The sequence below is a fragment of the Agelaius phoeniceus genome, chromosome 4 (genome assembly GCF_051311805.1).
Source record: "Agelaius phoeniceus isolate bAgePho1 chromosome 4, bAgePho1.hap1, whole genome shotgun sequence".
In the NCBI taxonomy this organism is placed as follows: domain Eukaryota; kingdom Metazoa; phylum Chordata; class Aves; order Passeriformes; family Icteridae; genus Agelaius; species Agelaius phoeniceus.
Genome location: NC_135268.1, coordinates 33,604,476 through 33,629,722, shown reverse-complemented (window position 1 = coordinate 33,629,722; position 25,247 = coordinate 33,604,476). Strand labels below are relative to the sequence as shown.

Below are 25,247 nucleotides of genomic sequence, written 5' to 3'. Positions count from 1 at the left end.
TCAGCAGAAGCCAGCTCTTGATGAGGTGTTTAGACTTTAACTGACAATCCCAGGAACATGTGAGTGCAACAGAACTACTTTCATTCTCATTTGGAAAATGGCTGAGCTGGTTTGCTAAAGTTTTCTGAAAACATTTCCCCAACAACCAATGCAGAAAATTCATTCACACCAACTGCAAGACTGTCTAAAATACAAGACCTTACATTCAAGTTGCTTATAACTGGAAGTGACAAATATCTTTCATGGGGCATGAAAAGTGCTCTCCTTGTAATTCAGAATTCCATCAACTCACCTGAATTCTCCCAGGGCATCCATGACACGGCTGATATAAACCTGCACTCTCTGGCTGGATTCTGCTATTTTTCTACATGAGATCATGGCCTTGATTAAGAGTTAAAGACACAAAACAGCTGCTTAAAGGATTCACATTCTTCATCTTTTTAAACTTCATTACACATGTCAAAATAACTAAGATCTAGCCCCAGTCCTATACAGCCACTCAGGACAGCAACAAATGCCAACCTCCCTCCAACTCATAGGAGACCAATCCTTAATACTGGACAAGGGGAGAGAAGAGAACATTTCTGAGAAGAAGACAACAGCAAGACACAAATATTTTGTGTCTCTCTTTGAGACACTGCATGAAAGGTCAGAGTACCATCATTTCCACAGTCTCTAAGGAGTCAAGAAAACCTCAGAGTGAAATATGGCAAGAACGAAGGAAAAACCACCCATAGCATAAAACTCTCCATTCTAATTCTGTCTAGAAAAGAAACTGCACCTCTTTCAGCAAATGCTGAGTTCCTACACTGGGCTCAAGCTCAAGACTGCATGTGTAAGGAGGGAGGCAAGCTTGAAACCACGCACCTTCTCCCACTCTTCATCTATCAGATTCTAGAATACTTCATTCTGATTGACATTTTTCCACATTATGCCAAATTAGTATTCTGTACCTTTTCTATTGCATATTTCAGCTTGTTCATGTGAGACTCAAAAAGAGGAAAGTGAGAGAAAAAGAAATCCTGGAAGTTTCTCTGAGCTTCTTCTTTTTCAGGCAGAGAAAAGATGATGCTGATTGCAATTTTTTTCCTCCGAACCATCGCAGGATTGGAGCTGCAGCTTTCATCAGCCATACTAAACATTTCTTCAGTGGACCTGTAAGACAGATTTGTTAGGACAGTTACCTGTGTACTGAGAGAGAATTCAGCTTCTATCCATAGCTCTCTATATAGTGGAAGGTAACTCATTTGTAGGACTCCTTTGACTGACTACATAAGGCTTTGCTTTCACATGTTTCTGAACAGAGGATGCCTGACATTTTGATGGATAAGTCCTGTGCTTGTTCAAATAGGAAGAAGACAATCCCCAGAGAGGCCTGGTGTGAACACTTTCCTCTGAAACAGAACTAATAGATTCCCACCTGGATTTAACTTTGAGGGAGACAAAGAAAAGGGAACAGAGATACATCACACAAAATCATAACCAAAAAAGCTTAAAGGTAACTTGGGAGCTGTGAACTGCATCCAGCACTCGAGCTCCTCTCTAGGTGCTCAGCTGCATATCTATGATGCTCTTGAATCTGGACTGTTGCTCATGAGGGAAGTTGGGAAACATATAACCTATACTATCTATATTGTTCTGGCATCTTAAGATGGATGTTTGCATACAAAATAAAACTTTCTATTTTAACTGAAGACAAAATGTCACCATCCAGTAATTATTGTAAAAACACAAACTTAATGCATACAAATACATGTTTGCCTAGCTCAAAGTTGTGTAGACTTTAGTTTAGAAAGGTTTGTTTTCTGCTTAAAACTATAAAAAATACCAGAAAGAAAAAAAAACCCACCCATCCAGTGGCTATTTCATAACCATTATTATTTCCCCAAGTTCTGCTTATTTCCTTGAGAGTGCTGCCACATTTCTTTCAACAATTGTCTTTTCTCAATATTACACATGGGTTGCTACTAGGACCAATACTGCTCAATGATTTATGAGCCTGGCCTGTGGACCAAAACACACCTTCAGTGAGTTTGCAGATAATCTCAAATGGGGGGAAATTGGTCAGTCAAGGGGATGGCAGTGTTCAGAAAGGCTGTGGAATCTCTATCCTTGGAGATTTTCAAGACTTACTCAAGAGTCAAGTTCCACAGACACCTGATGTAAATTCCAAGCTACTGCTTGGCACAGGCAACTGACTTGGATGATACCCACAAGTCTCAGCCCAGCATAATTTTTACTGTGATTATACAAAAGGGTGACAAATTCCTCACCCTGTTCTTCTATAAATACTAGCCTTGCAGCACTAGATATTGATACTGCTGAATTAACAAAATTATTATTTTTTCTTGCTTAAAGAGTCTTGATCAATTTAACTGAAAAAACCACTACATACATACATATATATATATATATATAATATGTATACATAAATAAGTAAAATAGTATGGAAAAATGTCTGTTGTAAGGAATTTCAACTGAATAATGGGTTTTAATCTAATAAGAAATTATAGGAGAAAAAGGTAAAATACAAAAAAGCCATGGAGGCATTCTGAGCAGCACTCATCTGGAAATAGCTTGGTTTTAGAGTTTCTTTTAAGTTAAGACTGCAATACCAGTGAATGGTAATTAAAAGTTTGAAGTCTTTTCATATCAGAAGTATCTTGAAATGGAGTCTGTAGTATTTATAGAACACTATGAAGCAATTAACAAAAGGAAAGACTCAGGGCTAAGCATTCATTCTTAGTCCATTCTAAAAATACTTAGTTTACAGTTTAATTGGTTTGACAAAGTTAAATATACAAAAAATTCTCATCACAGAAATATGAGTCCGTGAACACAGGACAAAACAGACAATTAAACCCCAGCAAAAAAACAGCTTGTGGGAAAACAGAGTTCAAGACAAAAACATAACCTCATCTGAACTTCAGGAACTTGCATACAGAGAGAGAAATTCCCAAGGAAGTCGGGAAAGGATGGTCAGTCAGCATCTAAGAAACATCACAAGCTTTTGTACTGCTTCCCAGGAACAGAAATTGGGGAATTTAGGTCTGAGAGAGAAGCCTTTTCAACAAAACTGCTAATCTAGCTTGCTTGCCAATTGACTATGTGGAGTTCCAACTAGACATCTCAATTTCTTTGAGCTATTGGCCTAAAACATCAGTCACAGAGACTGTAGAATCTTGGCTGTAACAACCTGGGGTGCAAACTCTGTGGCACTGAAATATTCAACCAGAAGCCTACTGTTTCTCTAGCAAGTAACCAGAAAACAAGTATCTGAAGAGGCCTTTTGGCTTAGAAAGAATCCCAGTTCAAGAATAATTCTAGACAGTAAAAATAATGATGTGCTGTTTCCAGTATCTTTCCCCAGCACAGGTTCTCCAGTGGGGAAAAAAACCAACAACCCTGCTCCAGACAGCAAATAAGCAGCCCAAAAAGGCCTTCCTCTAGACAATTTGTAACTTTCAGAACATTTTGCACAAATTTATATTTGTGAAATTTTGGCTGCTTCTTAAACTGGGCTGAAATGATCTTATTTACCCTAGATGTTTTAACCTTTTTTACATGGGCTGCTCTCAGCCTTTTTTCTTTAGGAAAAAGTACTTCAGTTTACTTAAAGCAACCAGTTTATTCTCAACTGCAAGTGTGATTTAGACAGCACAACTACTACTTTAGTACCAGGGCACAATTCTTCATCTTAAAAATTGTTCACTAAGAATATCTAGAAAAAATGCTGCAAGTGTTGATTTACACTAGGGAAAGCTTTTCAAATGAGGTTTAATTTTTATTTTTTACTGACTACATATTTTAACTGGCAGCTTTTATGCTTCTCTTAACTGACAAGGGAGAGAGGCCAAATAGCATGAATTTCTTGTAGGTCTCCACTAATTCCATTCTGTCTCTGGGTACAGGTGGATGAGTACAGAGAGAGGATAATCAAGAACCATTTGCTATTTTGCAAATGACAGGGGAAGAATTTGCTTATTAGCTATGAAAAGTCTGCTGCATTCCATGCTTTGTTATGCCACTGAGCTACAAAAGCTAATAAAATTCCAAAACAGAAGCCAAGCTTTTTGATCACAGCTTTTCTTTTCTTCCTGTTTTGGCAGAAGTCACATCAGGAACATCCTGTACCAGCTAAGAGAGTCGTCATGGGCTATTACTCCAAAATTTCACTAACTGCTCACTGGTCAGACTTGATCACAGCATAAAGTCATTATGGCAGCAGTGCTGTTACAGTCCCTTTCATCTCAAGAGGATGCTCTGCTCCTTCAGAAACAATTTAATTTATTTTTCAGAATATGGTTTCATACACAGCCTATACATTCACACCATATTAATATACAGCCTATGTATTCAATAAAAAGAATTATATTCCAAATTGGGCTTTGAAGTTCATGTTCAGCCAAAATTTCACCTTTTTTTATATTGGCAATCTTATGTAACACGCACAGAAGATAGACTGAGTCGAGAGCATTTAATAACAGGGTTAGTGCTTTTAAAGAAAGGAGGCTTAAGCTCTCAAAAACTTGTTGTAAGAAGAAAGGGGCTACACTCACCATCTTGGAATAATTCCATTCTCTAAACTGGTTGTCTGACTTCGGAGCCAGCGACGTTGATAGCTGCTAGAAGATGATGATGAAGAGCTTGGAGATGGAAAAGGAGTAACCAGAAGACTGCTCAGGGATGCTATGAAGAAAGCAAGAAACCCCACATACAATGAATCACAAAGAATGCTGGTTAAATACTTTTCTTCATACTCTAACAATAATTTCTCACAAATATTGCTCTTGCTTTCTGGTCTTTTTCACACAACTCACTTGCAACAGGAGAGACTATTATTTAAAATAAATCTTGCTGCTTGAGGACATTAATTTGTTATAAAGTAGGAGATCATCCCTACTTAAACATACTAAAATGTATCTTATTCTCATTAAAAGTGCTCTCTCCCACGAGTTGTTGCACTCCCATTACAATAGACAGCATGACTTCTGGTCTTCATTTTCCTATTCAGTGTAAAAAGCCATTTCTCTTCATTTGCTCTAGTAAAGGCTCCAACCAGTTCTTCCTCCAAATTATAAACTGGTTAAGAGCCCAGAACATGGTGGCTGTAAACAAAGAATATAATTGCAAATATTTTTGCATAAAGGCTTGGGGCAAATGCAGAAGGCAAACCACCTAGCAGATAAAAACAATTATGGATTTACAGGTCATGAGGTGTCTATATTTCAGGTGAATCACTGCAGCCAGGAATTGTAACAATTACAAAAGCAGGCAAACAAGATAGACAGCAGATACCTGACCGAGCAATGCCGCTGTCTCTGTCCTCATTTTGTCCTCTGCTAGGCATATCAACAGGTGTGCTGTGTGCTAAAACAAACAGAGCAGATCAATAGAAAATATTACATAATTCATCATACTATCTGTCAGCATTTTTAAAAAATGTTTAAGTTTAAAGGTCATACACCAAAAAAAATTACATCCCGTACTGTTGCTCAAAACCAGTATGGTGTGAAGAGAGGTGGCAGCAAACAGTAGCCTGTGCTGAGTATCATGTTACCACAGGAAGGTTATTTGCCCAAATGTAAAAACATCTCTAAGGAGCTTAAGAATATGAATACAGTCTGCATTATCAGAAATCAGATCTACTTTGAAAGTGAGGGCTGGTGGTATCCTCATCACTCTTGATAAACTGAGTATGCAAGATTGCCCTTTGACACAGGTTAAGATCAGAATGAAATAGTCTAGCACAAGGTCCATTAAAAGCTTCTGTTTCACTTGCTGAGCTGAGATTTACTGTCCACAAAGCCTCACCATAAGAAATACTCAGTCTATGTCAGATTACATCAAAGTGTTAGTAGTGCAGAGTAACTCAAATTGTAGAGCATGCAAGATTTGCAATGGCTGTGAAGAAACTGCATTGGTATTTCAGTTCACATTTTTGCAATTAACAGAAGTAATTAGGCCTGAGGTCTACCCACCTGCATGGATCATCATTCTGCCTGTAAAAAGAGACTTTATGCAGCCTAAAGTTTTGAGAATTAAAGAAATTAATATTGCTTAAGGAAAAAAACCTTTAAAGCCTCCCAGATTTAGCTCAAAAATTTTGAATGTCTGCCACCAAATTAAAAAGTAGCAAGAGATCAGAGAAGAAAAAGCTGTACACTAGCAAGACACCTGCATGTTAGCAAGAAACCAGCACCAAGCCAGGAAACATAAGTTCTCTAAGAAACATAAGGGCTAATTCATCTTTAAAAGACTGCATAAAATATCTTTAAAACAAAACACAGTAATTTAGCTTAGCTATCTTTTCAGAACACATATTTTTTAAGTATATACCAGATACACCTGTTGTCACTATTTCAGCCCTCTGTTTCTAGAGACTAATTATACATGTCCCGCAAAGATTCAGAAGGAGCTGGATTTGTGTGTGCATATGGATGGGTCACACTGTGGCTGGCATTCCACACAAACCTGCAAAGAAAGAAGCACTGCGGATGAGCCGGAGGGGACCTCCTTCAGACACACCCTGCAGCAGTTTGCTGCTACACAGCTGTAACACACCTAGGAAACAAAAGCAACGTAGAGAAAATGGAAAAAAATGGGGAAAAAAAAGCCAAAAACAAAACAAAACAAACAAACAAAAAAAAAAAACAACCAAGCCAAATAAAAGGTAAAAAACCCAAGGAGGTGATGTACTGGGAAAAAAAAGCCAAAACTGAATGAACAGATGGCCTCGTGTTGTCAGAAAGACACAGAACCTGGAAATATTTACCTAGATTACTTCCACTGCGACAGGTTCCCAAACCATTCTGATTGGAGCTCAGCTTTCCCAGACTGGGATCCTGGTTGATGCATTCAAAGCTATCTTGCAAGCTAAAATAGGGGGAGAAGCCAGTATTCCTTCAGAATATGATCAATAGGCATTAATATTAGCTTAAGAATTAGGTTCATTTTATAAAAAAAGAAGGCTGAATATTAACTTTAAAACCAAACTGAAGGACAAGTTGGTTTCTGAAACTGGAAGGAAGCAGGCATCTATTTTTTATATTTAAATTATTGGAAGCTTCTTTCTAGGACACTTGGGATTCAATTTATTCATATTTGTCTGTTTTGGGGAGGAGGTACAACAGAACAGCGTATTTGTTGAAGGAAACAGAAGTGGGATACGGGGTCAAAACATTCTCAGCCTATCCCTTCCTCACCCTTCTGACAGCAGTAAGAGATGGATATTTTGATTGTCCAAAGCACCCAACCTCTGAACTTTATTGCATGACCTGAACAAATTAGGAAGCAGAAACTTGGAGATTTTTTTTTTTTAATTAAAAACGTGGCTGGCCTAGGATCTATTAAGAGAATTCTCCACAGCTGCCTTCTCGATTTTCTACCAGAAGTACAAAAGGAGAAAGAAAGACAGACAACTGCACTGGCTGGGAAAGGAAAGAAATTATATATAAAAAAAGATGTTCTTACTTATTGTTGCTTCCACTGAAGCTTCCTACCCTGGCTGAGAAGACTTTACTTATCATCAGCTGTGGGGGAGAGCTGAAAGGATAAACAGTCATTTATTTCACTGAGTCATCAATTCCCAGTGCCTGAAAAGACAGTGCATCACAGAAAAGGACACTCACCGTATGTAGTGAATTTTCAAGGTGGAGCCTTTGTAACTCATTGCCACTGAGCCAAACATCATTTCTCCCAGCATATTGACATCAGAGGCTGGTCTGGTGTACTACACAGACAAGAAGACAGGAACAGCAAAGTCAAAAATAACTTGGCATACTATTTCAACTTACCATAGTGCCACAGCGACACATGGGGAATGGAGAACAAAGAAGTTCATCTTTTTCATGCAAAGCAAGATCAGTGTGCACTCAGTGTGGGTTTAACACTGTGGATTTAGCAAGTTCAGCAGGAAGAAAACCTGCATTTTGCTCACTAGATGAGCAGTGCTATCCTTGTTCTGGGCAGACCCCCAAAAGCAAGAGAGAAAAAAAGATCTTCTGCATTTCTAAAGAAATAATTGCATCCAGCAACATTCCCATATAACAGAATGTTTGATAAAAGCTGTAAATGTTCATAGGACTTGGATTCTGTGGTCTGGATCCCCAAAAAATAAACTGCCTTCCTTATCCAAATGAGTAAATTCACCTTCCCTGTCTTTGTAGAAAACTTCTTGGAAACGTTTTTTATTGGAAAATTATTTGTGATTATACTTAGAAATGCAGTCTTCAGATCAGTCGCTTATTTTGTTTCAAAGACTGATCATCAATAGCAAATACAAAGAGAAGTTTGTTAATGCTGAAGAAAATAACCTTTCAGTTAAATATCATCATTTTCTTTTCCCACCTTAACCTATACATTCTTCAAACTTCATTTTTCTAGGTGAAATGCTAATGCTTTTACTAAGAAAGTGACAAAGTACTTAAAATTTAATGTTATAGTCAGAGAGACTAAAGGGATTCTTAATAAACTATGTTCAACAGCCTCTTCAGAACTGACCTGAACCACAAGCACACATGAACAGAGAACAAGTATAGTGCTTCTTACAACCTTCTTATGACAAAATGCTATTAGGTATATTTCACAACTCCTTGAAAGGTATGACCAAGATAGACTAAAAGGTTAAGATGCACCCAACACATGTTTTTATTCTACAACACTGAGGATAGAGTAGACCTCAAGGTTCAGATTAAGCTGCAATGTAATAGAAGCCAAAGTCATTCAATGCATCTAAGCACAGGCTTTAATAAACTGACTCCTTCAGTAAAATGGAAAACCAAAAGTAACAAAGTAACAAATATTACCTGATACTTCGGTATCTGTTCTTTGATATTTTGCATACAGCTTACAGAGGGACCATGGGAAGAAACACTGTTGTTCCCATTGCTTGCTTGGCAGCTCTTGGCAGAAGTCTTTACAGAAGCCTCATCTGCCATTTTCTATGTTAAAACAGAACAATGTGATAAAAAGTAAATCTGAGAACTCCCATTCTAAACATATCATGGCAAGAATCTCCTTAAAACTACAGGAAAGCAACAGAAATAAAGAATACTCTTATTTGGTTCAAAAAAATGTATCGGTTTTAAAATATTTTTTCAAATGCCAGCATCAGAGCAAGTGGAGAACTGCTCTCACATTCACACTGTCAGATAGTTTTTCATAGTATCACATATAATCAGAGTAATCAGTTTCACAGGAAGATCATTCCCAATTGTTATGAATTACTCTTTGTAATCTTTGCCAAAATTTATGTAAACAAAATCTCAGTTTATGGGTTTCTTACAAACCAATTCCTGTGATCATTTGCACAATTAATCACTCAAATTGCATATAACTTTTGCTCCCCAAATGATTAACACATTTCTAAAACAGAAGAACAGCCAGCAAAAACAAGGGATAGATAATCCATTATTTGGTAGAATTAGCAGGTTAAAGACAAACAATGTATTTGAATACTCAATGTGAATAAGCTTTAGTGTATTTCAGAAAAACACACAGTAAACACACATACACTCCTTTGACTTCAATTTAAACAGGACTGAATTTGAAAGTAGTTCTGTCTTAATTTTAAATGAATCAAGTTTTAGTTTTGGTGTTTGACAACAATCAATTACTCAAAATTATTTTTAACATCCATGTGTTTGCATGGCATTCAAAGTACTATGGCTGTTTTAAAAGGGTACTTAGATTAGTGAGTGTCTGGATAGAAAAGAGATTATAGCATGTATCATGTGTTATGAGGGAGGCTATAATCTGTTTTATGTCAGTGTTGCATAGAGTGTTTCTGGTAGGACATTTTGTAGTTAACTTTTAGCTAAGGTATTCAAGCAAGTGGAATAATTTGAGTATTTAAATGAAGCCAGAAATGCATTTTTTGCTAAGATGCTATTGGTTTTAAAACAACTTTAAGATACTTAGTAATGACCTTGATTTTGGGCAGGGGGTGGGGGAAGAGGGGAAGCAAGATTAACAAGCAGTCTGACCCATTTACGCTCTTAAGTAGATGATCAGACATCAGCTGATGATGCTCATCAGTCTTACTGATTCAGCACAATGGCATATTTACAGTGTGACCGAAATACAGACTGGTGCTTTTAAAGCATTTTCATAACTAAATCCTACAAGTTGTGACTGTTCTTCTATGGCTTATACAGGTGTATATATATAGCTCTGCAACAAACCATGTTAGTCTAACAAGCTGAAGGTGTTGGTTCTAAAAAACAACTTCAAAACAAACAAAAATTAGAAATAATTTAATGTAGAAGAGAAACGGAGGCAGTGGGAAAAAAACAAGCAAAACCACCACAAAACAGAAAACACTGTTGGCTTCCTGATGGTAAAATGACCTAAGTTTGCTGAAAGCTTTACTCCACAATTAGTGTGCTTGGAGAGAAAAAAAAGAACTTGCACCCTGACAGCATCTGCACATGCTTCTATGTGTCACCAAAACTTACATGGCCATATAAACCACCATGTGTCGTGTTTACGTGGTTAGCCAGTGAAGTTGTTTTAATTCACGTAAAGACAACAGCTTTACTACTCCAAACACCAAAGGAAAAAAGCACCTTTAGACACATGGTGTACATCACTGAAACAGATTGCACAGCCAGGGAAAGCAACAAAAAGCAAACAGTCAACATTAGAAAGGCTGAAGCAATCTCAATTTAAGGGTAAATAGATTTCTCTGCCTGAAAGCAAATCTGTATTGTTACATTTGAATACCATATTTATATTATAAATACCAAATACCAGACATGATCATAGGCTTGTTGGAATGATGCTTGTTGCAGCTATCACACTGAAAGACCACAAGATTAAGAAGTTAATACTGTCCTATTAAAAGAACTACTTTTGGAAAGGAAAACAAAAGAGCAGTAAGACAACAGCAAAATGAAAATTTCATACCTGAACCACAGCTTCATCAATTTTGCGGACTGCTTTGGAATCAAACAAGACCTGTCTGCCTCTCCTCTCACAGTCTTGGTAAACTATCAGGCGAATTTCATTCAAGTCCAGCTCCGACGAGGACCAGCTACAGATTAGAAACACGAGATATTATAATAGTGTGTTTACTCTGCAGGTTCATTTAAGTGAAGAAACGGGTATTAGGCAAATATCTGCTTTACTCAACATTTACAGAATCCAGGTTGCGAATCACATAGCTCCAAGAAAAAAGGAACTCCAAAGGAGTGTCTAAGCTCAGTGTCACTGACAGAGGCAGGCACAGCCAGACCAATTTTCATCCAATCTTGTTCCAAAATTTTCCAGAAAGAGAACACAAAACTTAGTCTCAGCAATCTGCTCCAGGCTTAACTACTATTATTCTCTTCTCTGTACACAGCCTGGATCATCCTTATTATAAGGTAAGCGTACTATTTTATGCAATACTCCCAGTGGCAATAAAACACAGTGGATTACTATCCTCTCTACTGCAGTCTTTCAAAAGCACAAGGCTTACATCCTCTCTCTTCCTTCTCTAAACACCACAAACCTAATTCCTTTTGATGTATTCCTGACAATGCAAGTTAAGATTTTCCCAAAGTTTAAACCTTGCAATGGATAGACAAGGTTTATGTTGTTCCATTTTTCTTCTCCCTTTTCGGAGACACTTCAGGGGTTACAGAACAGCCATTGAGTACTGAGACTATGTCCAGCTACAATGAAAATAATTTAGTACATGAAACCAAGATACTTGAACTTCAATCTGAAGCCAAACAGTTCTCTCAAGCCAGAATCTGTCCATTCTGCAAAGATGCAACATGGCACACGACCTGCCTCACTGCACTACCACAGAGGCTGAGAAGCCAAAGAGATTATTGTGGCAATGACAAGAAACCTCATTTTCTAATTCCAAAAGGAGTCAGTCTACACATCAGAGCATGAAGATTTACTTGGCCTCAGCTTTAGCTACAGAAAACACTTCCAGGTTATGTAGCTGACAAGCTGAAATCAATGGAAAAAACCTACTACTGCATGAAGCAGTGCCACAGAGGACTGATGCTCAGTCACACTGCCCCAGCCCTGACCTGGATGGACTGCACCTGGGGGGTGAGAGTACAACTGTTATTAATAGTTGTTGGTTTAACAAACTGCACAACAGACTTCAGTCAAGGCCACACTGATCTTCCACCCAAAAGAGGGTTTACATTTTGGAATTTCCCCAAACTGTGCTTTACAGAAATGGAAGGTGGATAATTGAAAGAAGAGCATAAAACCCCTATACAGATGAAAGAATTTATGAAGCTATTTCTTTTATTCCATGCTCTGTCAACATCCATAAATCAACAGTGAGGTAAACACTATCAAATCCTGCTAGAGTCAAAACAACTGCTTTAGAAGTACACTTGCAGACTTGTGATTTTAAAATAATTTTAAGTAAAGCCAGCTTAATTTCTTCTTTGTGCTATTTCTATGTAACTAAGAAAAAAAGCCTAAATAGACATCTTTTTCAAACCTGAAAGAACTCTATCTGGAGGTCTATTTTTAAACACCTTGAGGCAGAATAAGCCAGATACTTGTATTAGAGTAACTTACAGTGGAGATAGGTATGCTCTATGTACATAACATACAAGGTTTCTCATCGTGGAATGATGCTAAAGGCTGTTTTGCCATCCACAGTGAGGAAACTTCTTGACCTGTATGTAACATGTTCCCTCCAGAACTGCTGAGAGTGCCAGGCAGATTTCTTTTCAAGCCTTCCCTTACAAAGACAGTCAGAGCATCATGTTAACCTACATGAGACCAGACCTGATACCATTGTTGATAGTTGCCCAACAAATTTCCTACACACCTTGCTTACACAGAGAGCTGCAACTACACCATCTGTGTAAGAAGTCTGTTACTAGTTTCTCAGCCCACTGCCTATGCAATGGTATTACAAAATCCAGTTATGCTGAATGCAAGAGAAGTCAGAGCCATCAATACACTTCATCCTAGTCTGCCACGTGAATCTGATACTCTTCAGTACCAGATACCCCAATATCTCTTCAGTTACACAGCTATCTATTTACTTACTTGCTGCAACAGACAACCTGAAGTAACTATGCTGTTTTCTTAAAAAGTCTGCAGGTCATTCCTTTCTTTAACAAAGAAAAGTTACATCTCTATGGCTTTAGCTTAAATTCTATGCAAGAGTAAAGCCTTATTTATCTCCATGACTGGCACAGCAGCATCCATACTTCAGACCACAGACGTACTAGTCTAAACTGAGAAAGATTCATTTCAGACACAGATTGAACCAATTTGGACCTGCATCTGCCCACTGATGCAGGGTTGCATGCAGGCTGGGTTGCATGAATTCAGGTTTCCTTATGAACAAATAAACTCTCCCTCATTACACACTAAAGCAAACCTCATGTTGTTCATGCAGTGCTGACTTCTGTATAAGACATGAACTGGATTTTATGTTCAAGTAGAAGCCAACTTAAGTCTTTTCCACACAACATGCTAGAACTAAAGATTGCTGCAATCTGCCAAAACTACAAACAGATTCTTTAATGCCAGACAGCAACAAGCTAAGAAATTAAACAAAATCTATCATACAGAGCTTTATGTGACCAGCAAACCAAATCTAAGGAAGTAATTTCAGATAATGCTTCTTATAGTTCTAACCAAATATCAAACTTAGGTTTTAATGATGCCATTGCTTACAGATGCATTTCCTGCAGCAAACCTACCCATTACAGAAGAGATCCTCATTTGACAACATCCAGCACATCTATAGGCAATTTATACAAGCATACTAGTCCATGTAGCCTCATTACTTCCACATGGAATCCAGCAGCAGGCCCAAGACCAGTCAAATGACTGGGATGTTTATGCCCATCACAAAAGCTGATGAGCACTGCTTACAGTACTTCCACCCTTTATTGTTTAAGCGAGGTTATGTAACAGTGCCCCCAAAACAGGGACAGCAGGAGTATTCAGTCATCTCCTAAAAGCAAAGTGTTGAAGAATACAGACAGGATGCACACTTATTGGTCAGCTCTGTTTTCACACACATAAAAACCAAAACCCCAAAATGTTACTTCCTTACCTCTGTATCAGCTTATTCCTTATTTGGCAATGCCAAATATGATTCTTAAATGATATGATTCTTACCTCTGTATCAGCTTATTCCTTATTTGGCAATGCCAAATGATTCTTAAAAATCAGCTGAATTAACATGATCTTGTGTATATGTTCACATTTCAGGTTAATGTGGCTGTTCGGACTAAACATCATTTCTAATTTAACCACAGAAGTAAGAGCCCCACATGTCTTTTCACCCCTTTTCGTAACTATGTGACCCTTTCTGTTACTTATGTCTGCGCTGGTAATTGTTGGACCCTCCCATAAACTGAATTCTCTGCAGCAACAGAAGCCTGTCCAAAAACATGAAAGTGGACCAGAAACATGGGTGAAGAAAGGAAGAAGTAGAAGGCAGGCATCTGAAAGAAGGAAAGTAGAAAGGAAGAAGAACCTGCACCTCTTGGTGGCAGCATGACTTACACTAACTCACTTCGTCCATGGAAGTGAGTTAGTTCCTATATACTTTAGGAAAGGGCACACAGAAAATGCTCCCAATCCATTCCAAGTAAGTATTGAGGCTAGCTGGGATTTTAATTGAGTTTTCTTGTTCCCAAGTCAGTTCCCTGTCTGCTTAGTGAGTTGACTCCCTAAGGGGAGCCAGTTCCAAAAGGACTTAAAAGGCCAAGGCCAGAACAAGGGGAAAAAGGACAAGAGCATGATGCCAAAATCAAAGGAAGAAGAGGCTCCTCCAACACCATCAGTCTGTTTGAGCAGCACAGATTACCCAGCCTCACCTTCAGATTGTACCTTTACCATAGGTGGAAGACACCAGAACTAAAAACACTATCTTCAAGTCAAAATAAATAAACCAAATCAAGCTGTGCTCATATGACAGTAGAACCAGGTCTAGCACAGATACTAAAATGCTACTGATTTTTTTTAATTTTTGAAAGGAAGCCACAAGTCTGGAACAGCTTATTGATATCCTAAAAAGTTTTGTCCCTCCCCAGAGAAGCTTAAGCTTGCTTTATTTTCTCCTACACATGCTACTTTCCCTTGTTCTTTTCAACGTTTCTTCAATTAGAGTTATGAAACATGGAGGTAAGATCTCTATTACTTAGAGGAGAGCAAACTTGTTTGTTCTGGGGAAAAAAAAAAATTGCCACATTCTGCCCTGAATAAATACTTTCAGTTAATAGAGATCTCCAAACTCTAATGTTTACAAAGAAAGCTTTTGCTTCACCTTTATAATTATCAGCATGCATGCAATAACTGAAGAGTGACCTATTCATTTATATTCAAAAACTACTTCAGCTGACCTTAAACTGTTTTTGAAAGTGACTAACTCCTCACTCCTCCAGTGCAACATCTACAGGCTAGAGAACCACACAGACTGAAACATCTATGTATATTTATCTACATTTTTCTGGTTCTTAGGCCAGCAATCCTGAATGTAGAATACTAATTCTAAGACCCTTGAGTGCTAGAATTTGGAAAAAGCCACCCTGAACCATATTTTTACACAGCTACATAGCTCTAAAGAGTCAGACACTGGAGACATGCTGGCACATGTCTGAAAAGGACAACACAAAAGTTAAATAAATACTATTCCCCCTTCATATTACTCTGATGTAATGCTCGAATTAGAGGTCATTTACAAGTAAAGCAGAGGGTTCCCCTCTCTGTTCTTCCCCCACATCACAGCATTCTCTCCTGTCAGCTCCACACAGTTAGTACTTGACCCACTAACACAGGAGGTGGCAAAAAAAAATAAAAGAGGGGAAACTAATTAGGAAACTAGAAAGAGAAGGTAAGATTATTTAACCTTAATTGAAAAGAAAGGCCATTACCCTTTATGCCTCAGTTTGCATATACATAAATCTTACACATCAGAGTCAAGCATGTCGGTCAAGTATGTCGGTTCAGTTTCAAAAAGGAAAGACTTTCTGGAGTTTCAGTCATCATTATCATCAAGAATAAGTATCTAACAGAACTTTTTCAATTATTTACAAAAGACCCTTTCAGCACATGATTATAAATCTAGTGTTACATAAAAATGTCCTTTCTTCATCAAAAATCATATGTCAAAAAAGTTACATGCATACCTGTTTTGCAGCAGTCTAGTCACTTTGTTGGCACAGCTGACACTTTCGTCTCTCAAAGACTTTCTAATTCTTTCATCCAATTTGGTACAAGAGAGATTATTTCCAAGTGGTACATCACTGTTGTTTCTTGTTCTTTCTATTCGTCCCCCAGTGCCATTTGCAGTTTTTGGTGTACCTCCACACATTTTCTAAGCTACAAATCCTCTTGTAAAGCTCCCTCAAAGAAACTAAATACCTGCTGAAGAGAAACAGCCTCAAGCAAGTTTCTTCACTATCGATCAACCATTAACAATGGTAATTTACCATCAGCTTTCTTCCCTATAAAGGAACACAGTCTGCCGAATTTCCAGCTGGGGGAAAAAAAGGCAAAGCGATCTTCATATATTCTATAAGCCATTAATACAAACGGACGGCTGTTGCTAATGTACTTCTGCAGTTATTCCAGACAGAACAGACACGACTTTCAGGTTTCAGAAGCCATCGCGGACTTGCTCTTGCTGCTGTCAGAGGTTTTCCTACTAAGCCTGGTGCAAAGCTGTAGCAGATACAACAGCTAATATTGACTTTAGCTATGTTTGTTTCCTGGTATGTGATTTAGGTAGCTGGCAATTATGTAGTCACAAGACTGAACCATATGGCCTCTTTAAAAAAAAAAAAAAAAAAAAAGCATAGTTGCTTCTGCAGTGACTCGCCCTTAGTTGCAAGGTTGTTCTAACACTGGCTACAACACCCTGTTAATGGCTCTCATGTGAGCAAGTGTCATCTGACAACCCATAGCAACCTCGTATAGCTTAGGAGCAAGTAAGAATCTGTCATCATTGCCATATGGTTATCAGTTTAAAAAACCCTACTACCAACACCAAGAAACATGCTAGATATTCTGCACTGTAATGCTTTTACTTCTAAGGACAAGAACTACTTACACTTGGACAAGAACTTGGCACTAGTACTTTGAAAAGTTTTTTTGAAAAAGTATGAAAGAAAACAATGAGAAAAGGTTGTAGACTTCAAGTTGCTTGATGAGAATTTATAGTCATGTGCCTCTTAAAATAATTCAATAACAATACTGATGACAAAAATATCTAATAAAATACTCCTGACCAAGTAAATTTAAGTTTTTGAACTGAACAAAGGAATCAGACCACAGAAGACAGAATATCATAGAGTCCAACTCTTGGGTCCACACAGGAGCATCCCCAAGAGTCACACTTGTGCCCCAAAGTGTTGTCAAACACTTCTTGAACTCTGTCAGGATTGGTTCTGTGACCACTTTCCTGCGGAACCTGTTTGAGTGCCCAAACACCCTCTAGGTGAGTAACTTTTTTCTAATATGCAACTTAAACCTCCCCGGCACAACTTCAGGCCATCTTGGGTCCTGCCACTGGTCACCACAGACAAGAGATCAGTGCCTGCCCTGATCTCTTCTCCAGGCTCAACAAACTGAGTGGCCTCAGTCATTCCTCACATGGCTTCTCCCCAAGGCCTTCTCCCCATCATTTTTGTTGCCCTCCTCCTCTGGGCACTCTCTGATAGCTTAAATATCTTTTTTTGTATTGCAGTGACCAAAGCTGCACACAGGATGTTCTCTTAGACTCTGGTAATTCTACTGCAGCACAAAGTCCTTTTCCCCATCTTTGCACTAAAAAAAGTTATCCAGACATATCTGCTCATAATTCACATCTCTCATGAATTATGATGGGCTTTCTCCCCATCAGTAAAATTTTAAACATTTTATAAGATAACAGCTGTACTGCAATTTCCCTTCCAGGTTAAAAAGGGAAAATAACTTCGTTAATGGTCAACCAGACAAGCAGTAGAGTTAGAAGCAAGATTTCAAAACCCAGTGCTACGTGCTACCTGCTAAATAGCACAGCACCCTTAAAATGATTTTGTAATCACAGTTAACCCCAACCTCCAAAATCTGCATAGAAGCAAAGCAAAAAACTAGAGCAAGGTTAGGTTGAACAACTTGCTCTGTTGCTGAGGGAAACCTATAGCAATAAAAAAAACCAACTCCACTTCAATCCCCAGAGAAGTGACAAGTACTGATCACAATTACTCCTCCTCCCGAGTATGGCAAACAAGTGAAATCTTTGGCCTGCTCTCAAATGACTTAAATGATCTAGGAGAAGACAACTCTAGACCTCACCTCATTGAGGAAGACTACTTTAAACACCAGTGCTACCAGTAATCTTCAAAGTGTGAATGAAATAAGTGAAATAATACACTTTGACTAAGATCAGGAAATCATAGCTTTCACTTCTGTACTACCCTTTCCCCAAATAAACCAAAATTCTGGAATATTCATCAAACTACCAAATTCCCATCAGGCATTAGAACAAGGAACTCCTGTAAGCTCACTAAATAGATGTGCTTCACAACAGTACTTCTTCTGTAAATGCAATCATCTGTAGAATAATACAAATCCTAAAGTACCTGGGGAATTAACATGGCAAATCCACAGAATAGTTTCTAAACAACAACAAAATACTACATAAATCCACACATGGAAAACACACACAGTCCATAAAGTAGATAACACAGAAAATCGAAGGAAGTGTCCTGCTCTGCAGATATAATCCTCTGTGAAGCAGAATTTAATCACTCTTTTTCTAGGCTATGTGACAGCATGTCACCTGCTCTGTTTGAAGGTCATTTCCTGTCCATCTTCACTGCAAGACAACTGCCTAAACGATTTCGACTCAAGGTAAGACTTTAGCAAGAAAATTTGGGGTGGGGGAGGAGAAATTAATGTATGCGATGTAGTTCAGAATAATTTTCTGTATAAGTTACAGCTGTCCACTAAAACTTAAGCACTGTTTTCAATATAAGAGAATATTTTCTGAGACCCATGCAAGGCTTTATTTTCCAAACAGCTTTTAGAAGCAGCTAGAGAAGCTTAAGGAAACAAAGTTTGAATCATACCTGCTGTTTCAGTGAGCATTTCTTTTTGCAAAACATACACTTAGCAAGATTGATACACAAAAAATGCCTAGACCCAGACGTTCAGGATTAGTGCCAAAACACGTATTTAAAGAAGAAGTGGAATATCTTTTGGATTGCTTAATAATGATTTTCCCTCTTTTAGTCCATTGAATAGCTTATGGGGAACACAGGTTTCTATCCTCCCTCCTAATTTGCCTCATTTACCCTGCATTGTTTCTTCTCGTTCTGAAACCTCAGATATAGAAGAGTTGTGCTGATGCCACACCACATTCCTTTTCCACAATGACTTAAAGTAGTCCTAATATGGCAAAGCTCTATTAACCTCAGATGAACTACCTTGTTCAAGGATGATACATAGTTACTAGTTTCACACAGGTTAGGCGGGATACATTGCAGATTAGTCACGCAACAAGTGAAGGAAGGTATTATTTGGAGCACTGCTCTCTCTCTCAACACAAATTTTCCTGAAGAAAAAGTGCAGGTGAAGAAAAATAAAGTTCTAGGTATCAAATCACTGTACAGAAGGGTCACTTTTTTTTAGGATAATTCTATATGTTCCTCTATGAAAGCCAAAACAATATTGGATATATTTGTTCATTGAAAAGCTAGAATTCCACAGATTCCCTGCTTAGGCAAGGACAATATGCTGGATTTTTGTAAGGCTGGAAGCATTTTTTCTTCATCTTTGTTGCTACAAAGCAGTATTATCACAGACATGCACAAAAAATGACAAGACACACACACTGCTGATAGAAGTTAACAAACAGACCTACGCAAGTTGGAGTCGCCATGAAGTGCAGACATCAGCTTTCCACAAACATAAAGAGCAGCCCATTAAACCAGTGCGTCAGAACTCAACTTAGAGCTAAGTTATCAGGAATCTCTGCTCACTGGCTTATCTACAAGTCTGAAGTTTGGGAGTTAGCTTTCATAGAGTATCTCAGTAATAATGTAGAAATAAAAAAATAAAACCCACAATACAACAAAACCCTAATCAAAGAAAACACCCAGCAAGTACATTGTTTGAAGTAGGACCACAAATAGCACAGATACAGCACTCTCAGTTGCTAACTCCAGAAGTGGAATTCCTCATTAGCAAAGAGAAGAGCTAAAGACTTGTAATTGCATGAAAAAAAGGCATGCATTTAATTGTGTTTTACAATGGTTTTCTTCTTTCCTAATGAAGAAAAGTGTGGTTTCCGTTAAACTAGGTCTTTAAACAAAGAAAGGTAAAGTCTGCAGTAAGGTTAGCACCCTTGGTCCACCACCTAGCTCTTTCATCCACACAGAAAGCTGTGCTTAGTTTTATCAACTTTCCCCTTTGCATCCCACTTTCTGCCATCATCTCCATAGCTTCCAACAGTCAGGAGAGCTCAGCTGACCCAAAGTAAGTCAAGCATTTTGCAGAAGCTGTTCCAGAGCGATGATCTTTATCATTTCAAAGAACTGAAAATTTGCTTGTAACTTAACACTCTCTAGGATTTGACTGTGCTCCTTTCCCTGTTTATTTTTTCAAGGCACCTGCAATCACCAGCTTCCAGCTTTGACTGGAGCCAAACAGCAGCGGCCATCCGGGAGCAGGCAGCGCTGGGTCGGGCGCCTGTGCTGCGTGGCCGGGCTGGCCAGGCCACCCCAGCTCCTCCGGCACGCAGCGCTGGGTCCCAGCTAATGCATCATTCCCGTGGCACTTGTTCCAGCGGCGCCATGTGACTGGGCCAGCAGCCAGGAACACAGCTACTAAATACAGACACTGCCAAGGCACGTCTGGGAACTGCCTCTGCCAGAAAATGAGATTAAGAGAAATCCTTTATCCTGCCTCTGCCTTTCCCCACCTTCTCTTGAACACAAGGAAGAACTACACATTGTACATCTGTCTGAAGGAGAATTCTGAGCAACAGTGCAAGGCAGAATCTGGTATTTATAGCACTGTACTGGCTCTTACTCCATTGCAGTGCTGTATAAAAGTCCTGACAGATCTCAGACCTTAGTATCTCCTACATAAGTGAGCAGGCCAAGTCAGACATCACCACACCTTAGGGTTGGTATCCTGAGGCATGGGTTTGGTTGCCTGTTCCTTCCTGTTCCTTCTCCCTCCTCTATAAAGCCCTGTATTCTATATTTTATTCTTTTTATTTAAGGAAGATTCTGTATACAGCTTTTAGACCTTTGTTCAAAGGATTATTTTCAGAATATGAAAAAAATTACTAAGAAAAAATGTTATTTATTGGACATATGCAAATACATAGATACAGAGAGATAAACAATGCCTGGCGTTGAACATTTCCCCCCAATTTTTTCTAGCTAAATGAATTTTTTCTGCTGTAACACACACAAACACCTTCACTCCAAGTAGCTAAAAACACCCGCATGTTAACAGCAACCATTTCTTTAGAAATTTCTTCCACTTCTACTATGAAAAGGCTACATTCACAAGAGGCCTTTGTGAACTGCAGAGGATGTGGCACTTTCTCAAGCTTTACAGACAGAAGTTTAGGGTACTCTCTCCAGGGGCACAGAAAGATTGCAAATCCCCATTTCTCATCATTGTTCAGAACACGCACTCCCACTGTACAAAAGAACACACTCAAGGAGGGCTAGAGGCAAGTGCTATCCAAGGACCCCGTGGCCCTCTTCCAAGGGAAATTGCTTCAGAAGGGGTCAGTTTCATCTAACCCAAAAGCACAAACTCAGCAGTATCACTTCACTTAAAAAGAAATTAATATTTACCTCCTAAATTCCTATTCTATGAAAAGATATCACATGTGGCTCTCTAACAGTGCTGAGAGCTGAAGCAGCCCAGTTTTTTTGACCAGCTAACACAATTGGTAAGATCTCTGTAAATGGTTATGTTAAACTGTTGTAAGAACAAGATGTGTTTTGATCCTTCTAAAACAGAGAATGCAGCTGAAAAGTTAGTCTGCAATAACCAGGAAGGGAAGGAAGAAAAACTAAGTTGAATATTTACGAGAAAGTACTGATTTACCCAACTGGCAAGAATATGGGAAAGAACACATACACAAGTAGCCATGCTTGATCACCCAAAGTTGCTGCAGCATGAACAGCAAAGTCCATTGCTTCGGTCTAGATGAATGCCAGGAAATCCTGACTTAGATTGAATGAAGTGATAACATGGACGGATATAACGTCAGCTCCGGCATTTTTCACTAGTTATGGCCAAAAATACATTTTGCTCCTCTTGTTTTTGTTATCATAATTTGTCTATTCCATCCAAAACACTTTCCTTAACTCTCTGTTATAGACAACACACGGAGTAGCTTTCTAGTAACTAGAACTGAATCTTGAAGGCTTACATAGATTTATTTTCAAGTTTCACTGGAAAGGGAAGGAGGAACACCTTGGGACCATGTGCAGAAGATCATGGCAATTAAATCACTCATACCATATACCTTCTCAGTGAAAAAAATACACACAAAACCAACCAAACAAACCACAGTCCTGCAGCTGACTGGCATGGGCAAACCTACCCTTGCTGCAAGCCACTATGCTAAAGACTTACGTTCTGTTTACCACCAATTGCGTAGGACTTTGAATGTATAAATAGTCATTAAGTTATGAAACAATCTCCCCTCCTTAAAGCAGGCCAACCACTCTAAACTACTCACATAGGATCTCAAACATTTTCTCAAAAACACTGGTATTATAGTAGACTTAGAAGTTTATCCAGTCAGGTTTGTTTGTAATTACAGCTGACCGCACCCAACTAGCATTTGGCTGCCAAGTATCAGTCCATCAATCCTGAAATGTTTGAGGAAAAAAAATAAAAATCACACAGAAAATTCAGTTGCATCCTTGTCCTGCAATAAGAATGATTTGCACATTGATAGATGCAAACAAATTTCAGTCAGCAAGCTTATGTAGCAATTATTAGACAAATTAGAAACCTTCCTCCTCACAAGAAGGTAAAAACTGGTCAAGCTCCTTTAGTGTTCCCCAAAAAAACAGTGTACAAGAAAATCCTTTATAACAGACCTGATTTACTCCTGAGATGAAGTCTATCAGAGAAGACTCTCTAGAAGCCATCCTAACAACTACAGATTCAGGATAACTTCATTTAAATACAAAGAAAACTCACTTTCTTTTCACTTTCTGTCAAAACAGGGACCAAGGATACAACTCTGATGAAGACTACAGTCAACTTTAATGCTTCAGTAATGTGAACAAAAAGCGAACATCAAATCAAATTTCAATCAAATTTCTAGTTCACATGCTAACACATTTCAATCCAAATACAGAATTATTTCTTTAATCAGAGGTTCAAGTCATCTTTGGCACTCTACACAGATGTGTTTTGCTTAAAAATGAAGAAACTGGACAGATACATTATCAATGTGCACATAGGTTCATTGAGTCGACTGTTTCAAAAAACCCACATTCACTACAAAAATACATTGTTCTGTTTGCATTTTCATCTTCTTTGCACACCTATTATCCAGTCTAGCTGTACATAAGCACCAAGTGCTATGATAAAGTGACAAACAGAAATAGCTATTTTCAAATAGATGTTATTTCCCCAGTTCCATTCAAAAGCATTCCCAAATATATCCCTGTTTGTAAGACTGCTTCCAGGAACTTCTGAGCACAAGAAATTTAGTACCTGAACTTTTTTGAACTCAACTGTACTGTGATCTAGTCCAGAGCGTGTCCTACACCATCCAGCAGATGTATGACTGACATCTATCCCCAAGTCTCCCAAGTACCAAAGTCATTGGTGATAGGTATTACTCACCCACTCCCTAAGTTAGAATTGTGTCTGAAATCATTTTAGTGCTTTGTAAGCACGATTTATATGCACAGGCAAATCTCATAACTACCTTTATAAGGAGAAAGGGTTAATTTTTCCAACTCTTTAACTTGATGTGATCTAGAAATGCTTCTAACAGTTGGGAGTGCAGAGGTTGCACTCCTGAAGTGGCTAACAAGGGAGAGCAACCTTCCTCCAGGCTAAAAGCCAAGACAAGTAGGAGCTAAGATGCATGTCACTATGGTTGTCTGCTAAGTGAACTGAAGTGGCCACTAAATCCCTGTTCTCTATTCCAGCCTTCTCAACACAGCCGAGGATTAGCCCTCCATAACCATTCCTATGTGGTGTGACAGCTTTACACAGACTACTGTAAGAAGAGCTGGTTCTATCCCTGACCTTTACACAGACACCACTGAGAGCATCTCAACACTGTTCTATCAGTGCTACTATGGAAATGACAAATGTCCAGGCAACACCCAATTCCAGCACTGAACAGGAGAATGCAGTAGCATCTTGTAACATTGGAGCCATTCACCAAGACCAAGCCTTCATATGCATGGACTAACCCTGCTGCTCCACAGCTGAGCAAAGTGGTTTCTGCACCAAATTTCTTCTTCCTTGCTCCTGTACCTTCCTTCCCAGCACCTCACAGGTCTCCACCCACCTTGTTCAACCCAAGCTGTTAAACAAGACAGGACACTTCAGAAACAAAAGGCTCATGACATTTCCTATAGAATGATTTGTCCTAAAAAGTACAATCCATTTTAGAGCACAAGTTAGAGAGCAGGGCGTTAAATGTGAAGATTTTAAAAGGTCATTTTGGGGGAACGTGAAGGAAAAGCAAGCAAATGTGACAGACACAAGCACTCAACTGTTCAGCAATAGCTGGACAAGCTCATGTGCCCACATAAAAAAAACAGAAGATACAACAAAAATTTGTCTGAACATAAACTAATTTCTGTGAATTGCAGATTTCAAAAAGTTCCAGTAACTATCTTTTCCAGACCACAGAGGGTTTTAACATTATAACATTACATTCTGTAAAATTATCCACATTCAGTGAAATAATAATAATAATAATAACTTGCTCAGGACTATGTATTCAACAGTTTGTACAGCCTTCTCTCTGGGGTTTCCTTCAAAAACTTTATCTAATGTACTCTGCTTAGATTTTCTGGAGCTGTGCATTACAAACCCAACCCCAAGAGTTGAGCAATTCCAGGTGTTGGATAACATCCAGATTCAGAATTCAGTACAAATACTCTGCACAGAAATTCAGAGCACTGAGTTCATTCAAGCCTGTTTTCTTTCATAAAAGTCGGTAAACTCAGTGAAAACAAAAGCTGAGTTTTGTAAGAAACTTCCCGATTCCATTATAAAAAATTAAGTACTACTGTGTTCAGATTTCTAATTTGAAAAGT

The 25,247-nt window shown here is 38.5% G+C and overlaps 1 protein-coding gene across 2 annotated transcripts in view; it reads right to left on the bottom strand.

Annotated features, from left to right (window-relative positions):
- FNIP2 (folliculin interacting protein 2) overlaps nt 1–25,247 on the bottom strand; it is a 50,645-nt gene that overhangs the window by 16,931 nt on the left and 8,467 nt on the right. The window contains exons 2-10 of one of the 2 annotated variants that reach the window (XM_077177246.1): nt 10,909–11,035; nt 8,808–8,942; nt 7,632–7,732; nt 7,474–7,545; nt 6,776–6,876; nt 5,299–5,370; nt 4,560–4,689; nt 954–1,155; nt 293–381 (exon numbers count right to left, since the gene is read on the bottom strand). In XM_077177246.1, coding sequence (XP_077033361.1) covers nt 293–381; nt 954–1,155; nt 4,560–4,689; nt 5,299–5,370; nt 6,776–6,876; nt 7,474–7,545; nt 7,632–7,732; nt 8,808–8,942; nt 10,909–11,035 — 1,029 coding nt within the window. Of the gene's footprint in view, nt 1–292; nt 382–953; nt 1,156–4,559; nt 4,690–5,298; nt 5,371–6,474; nt 6,494–6,775; nt 6,877–7,473; nt 7,546–7,631; nt 7,733–8,807; nt 8,943–10,908; nt 11,036–25,247 lie in introns of those variants that run through there. The other variant, XM_054632823.2, reaches the window with a different exon arrangement.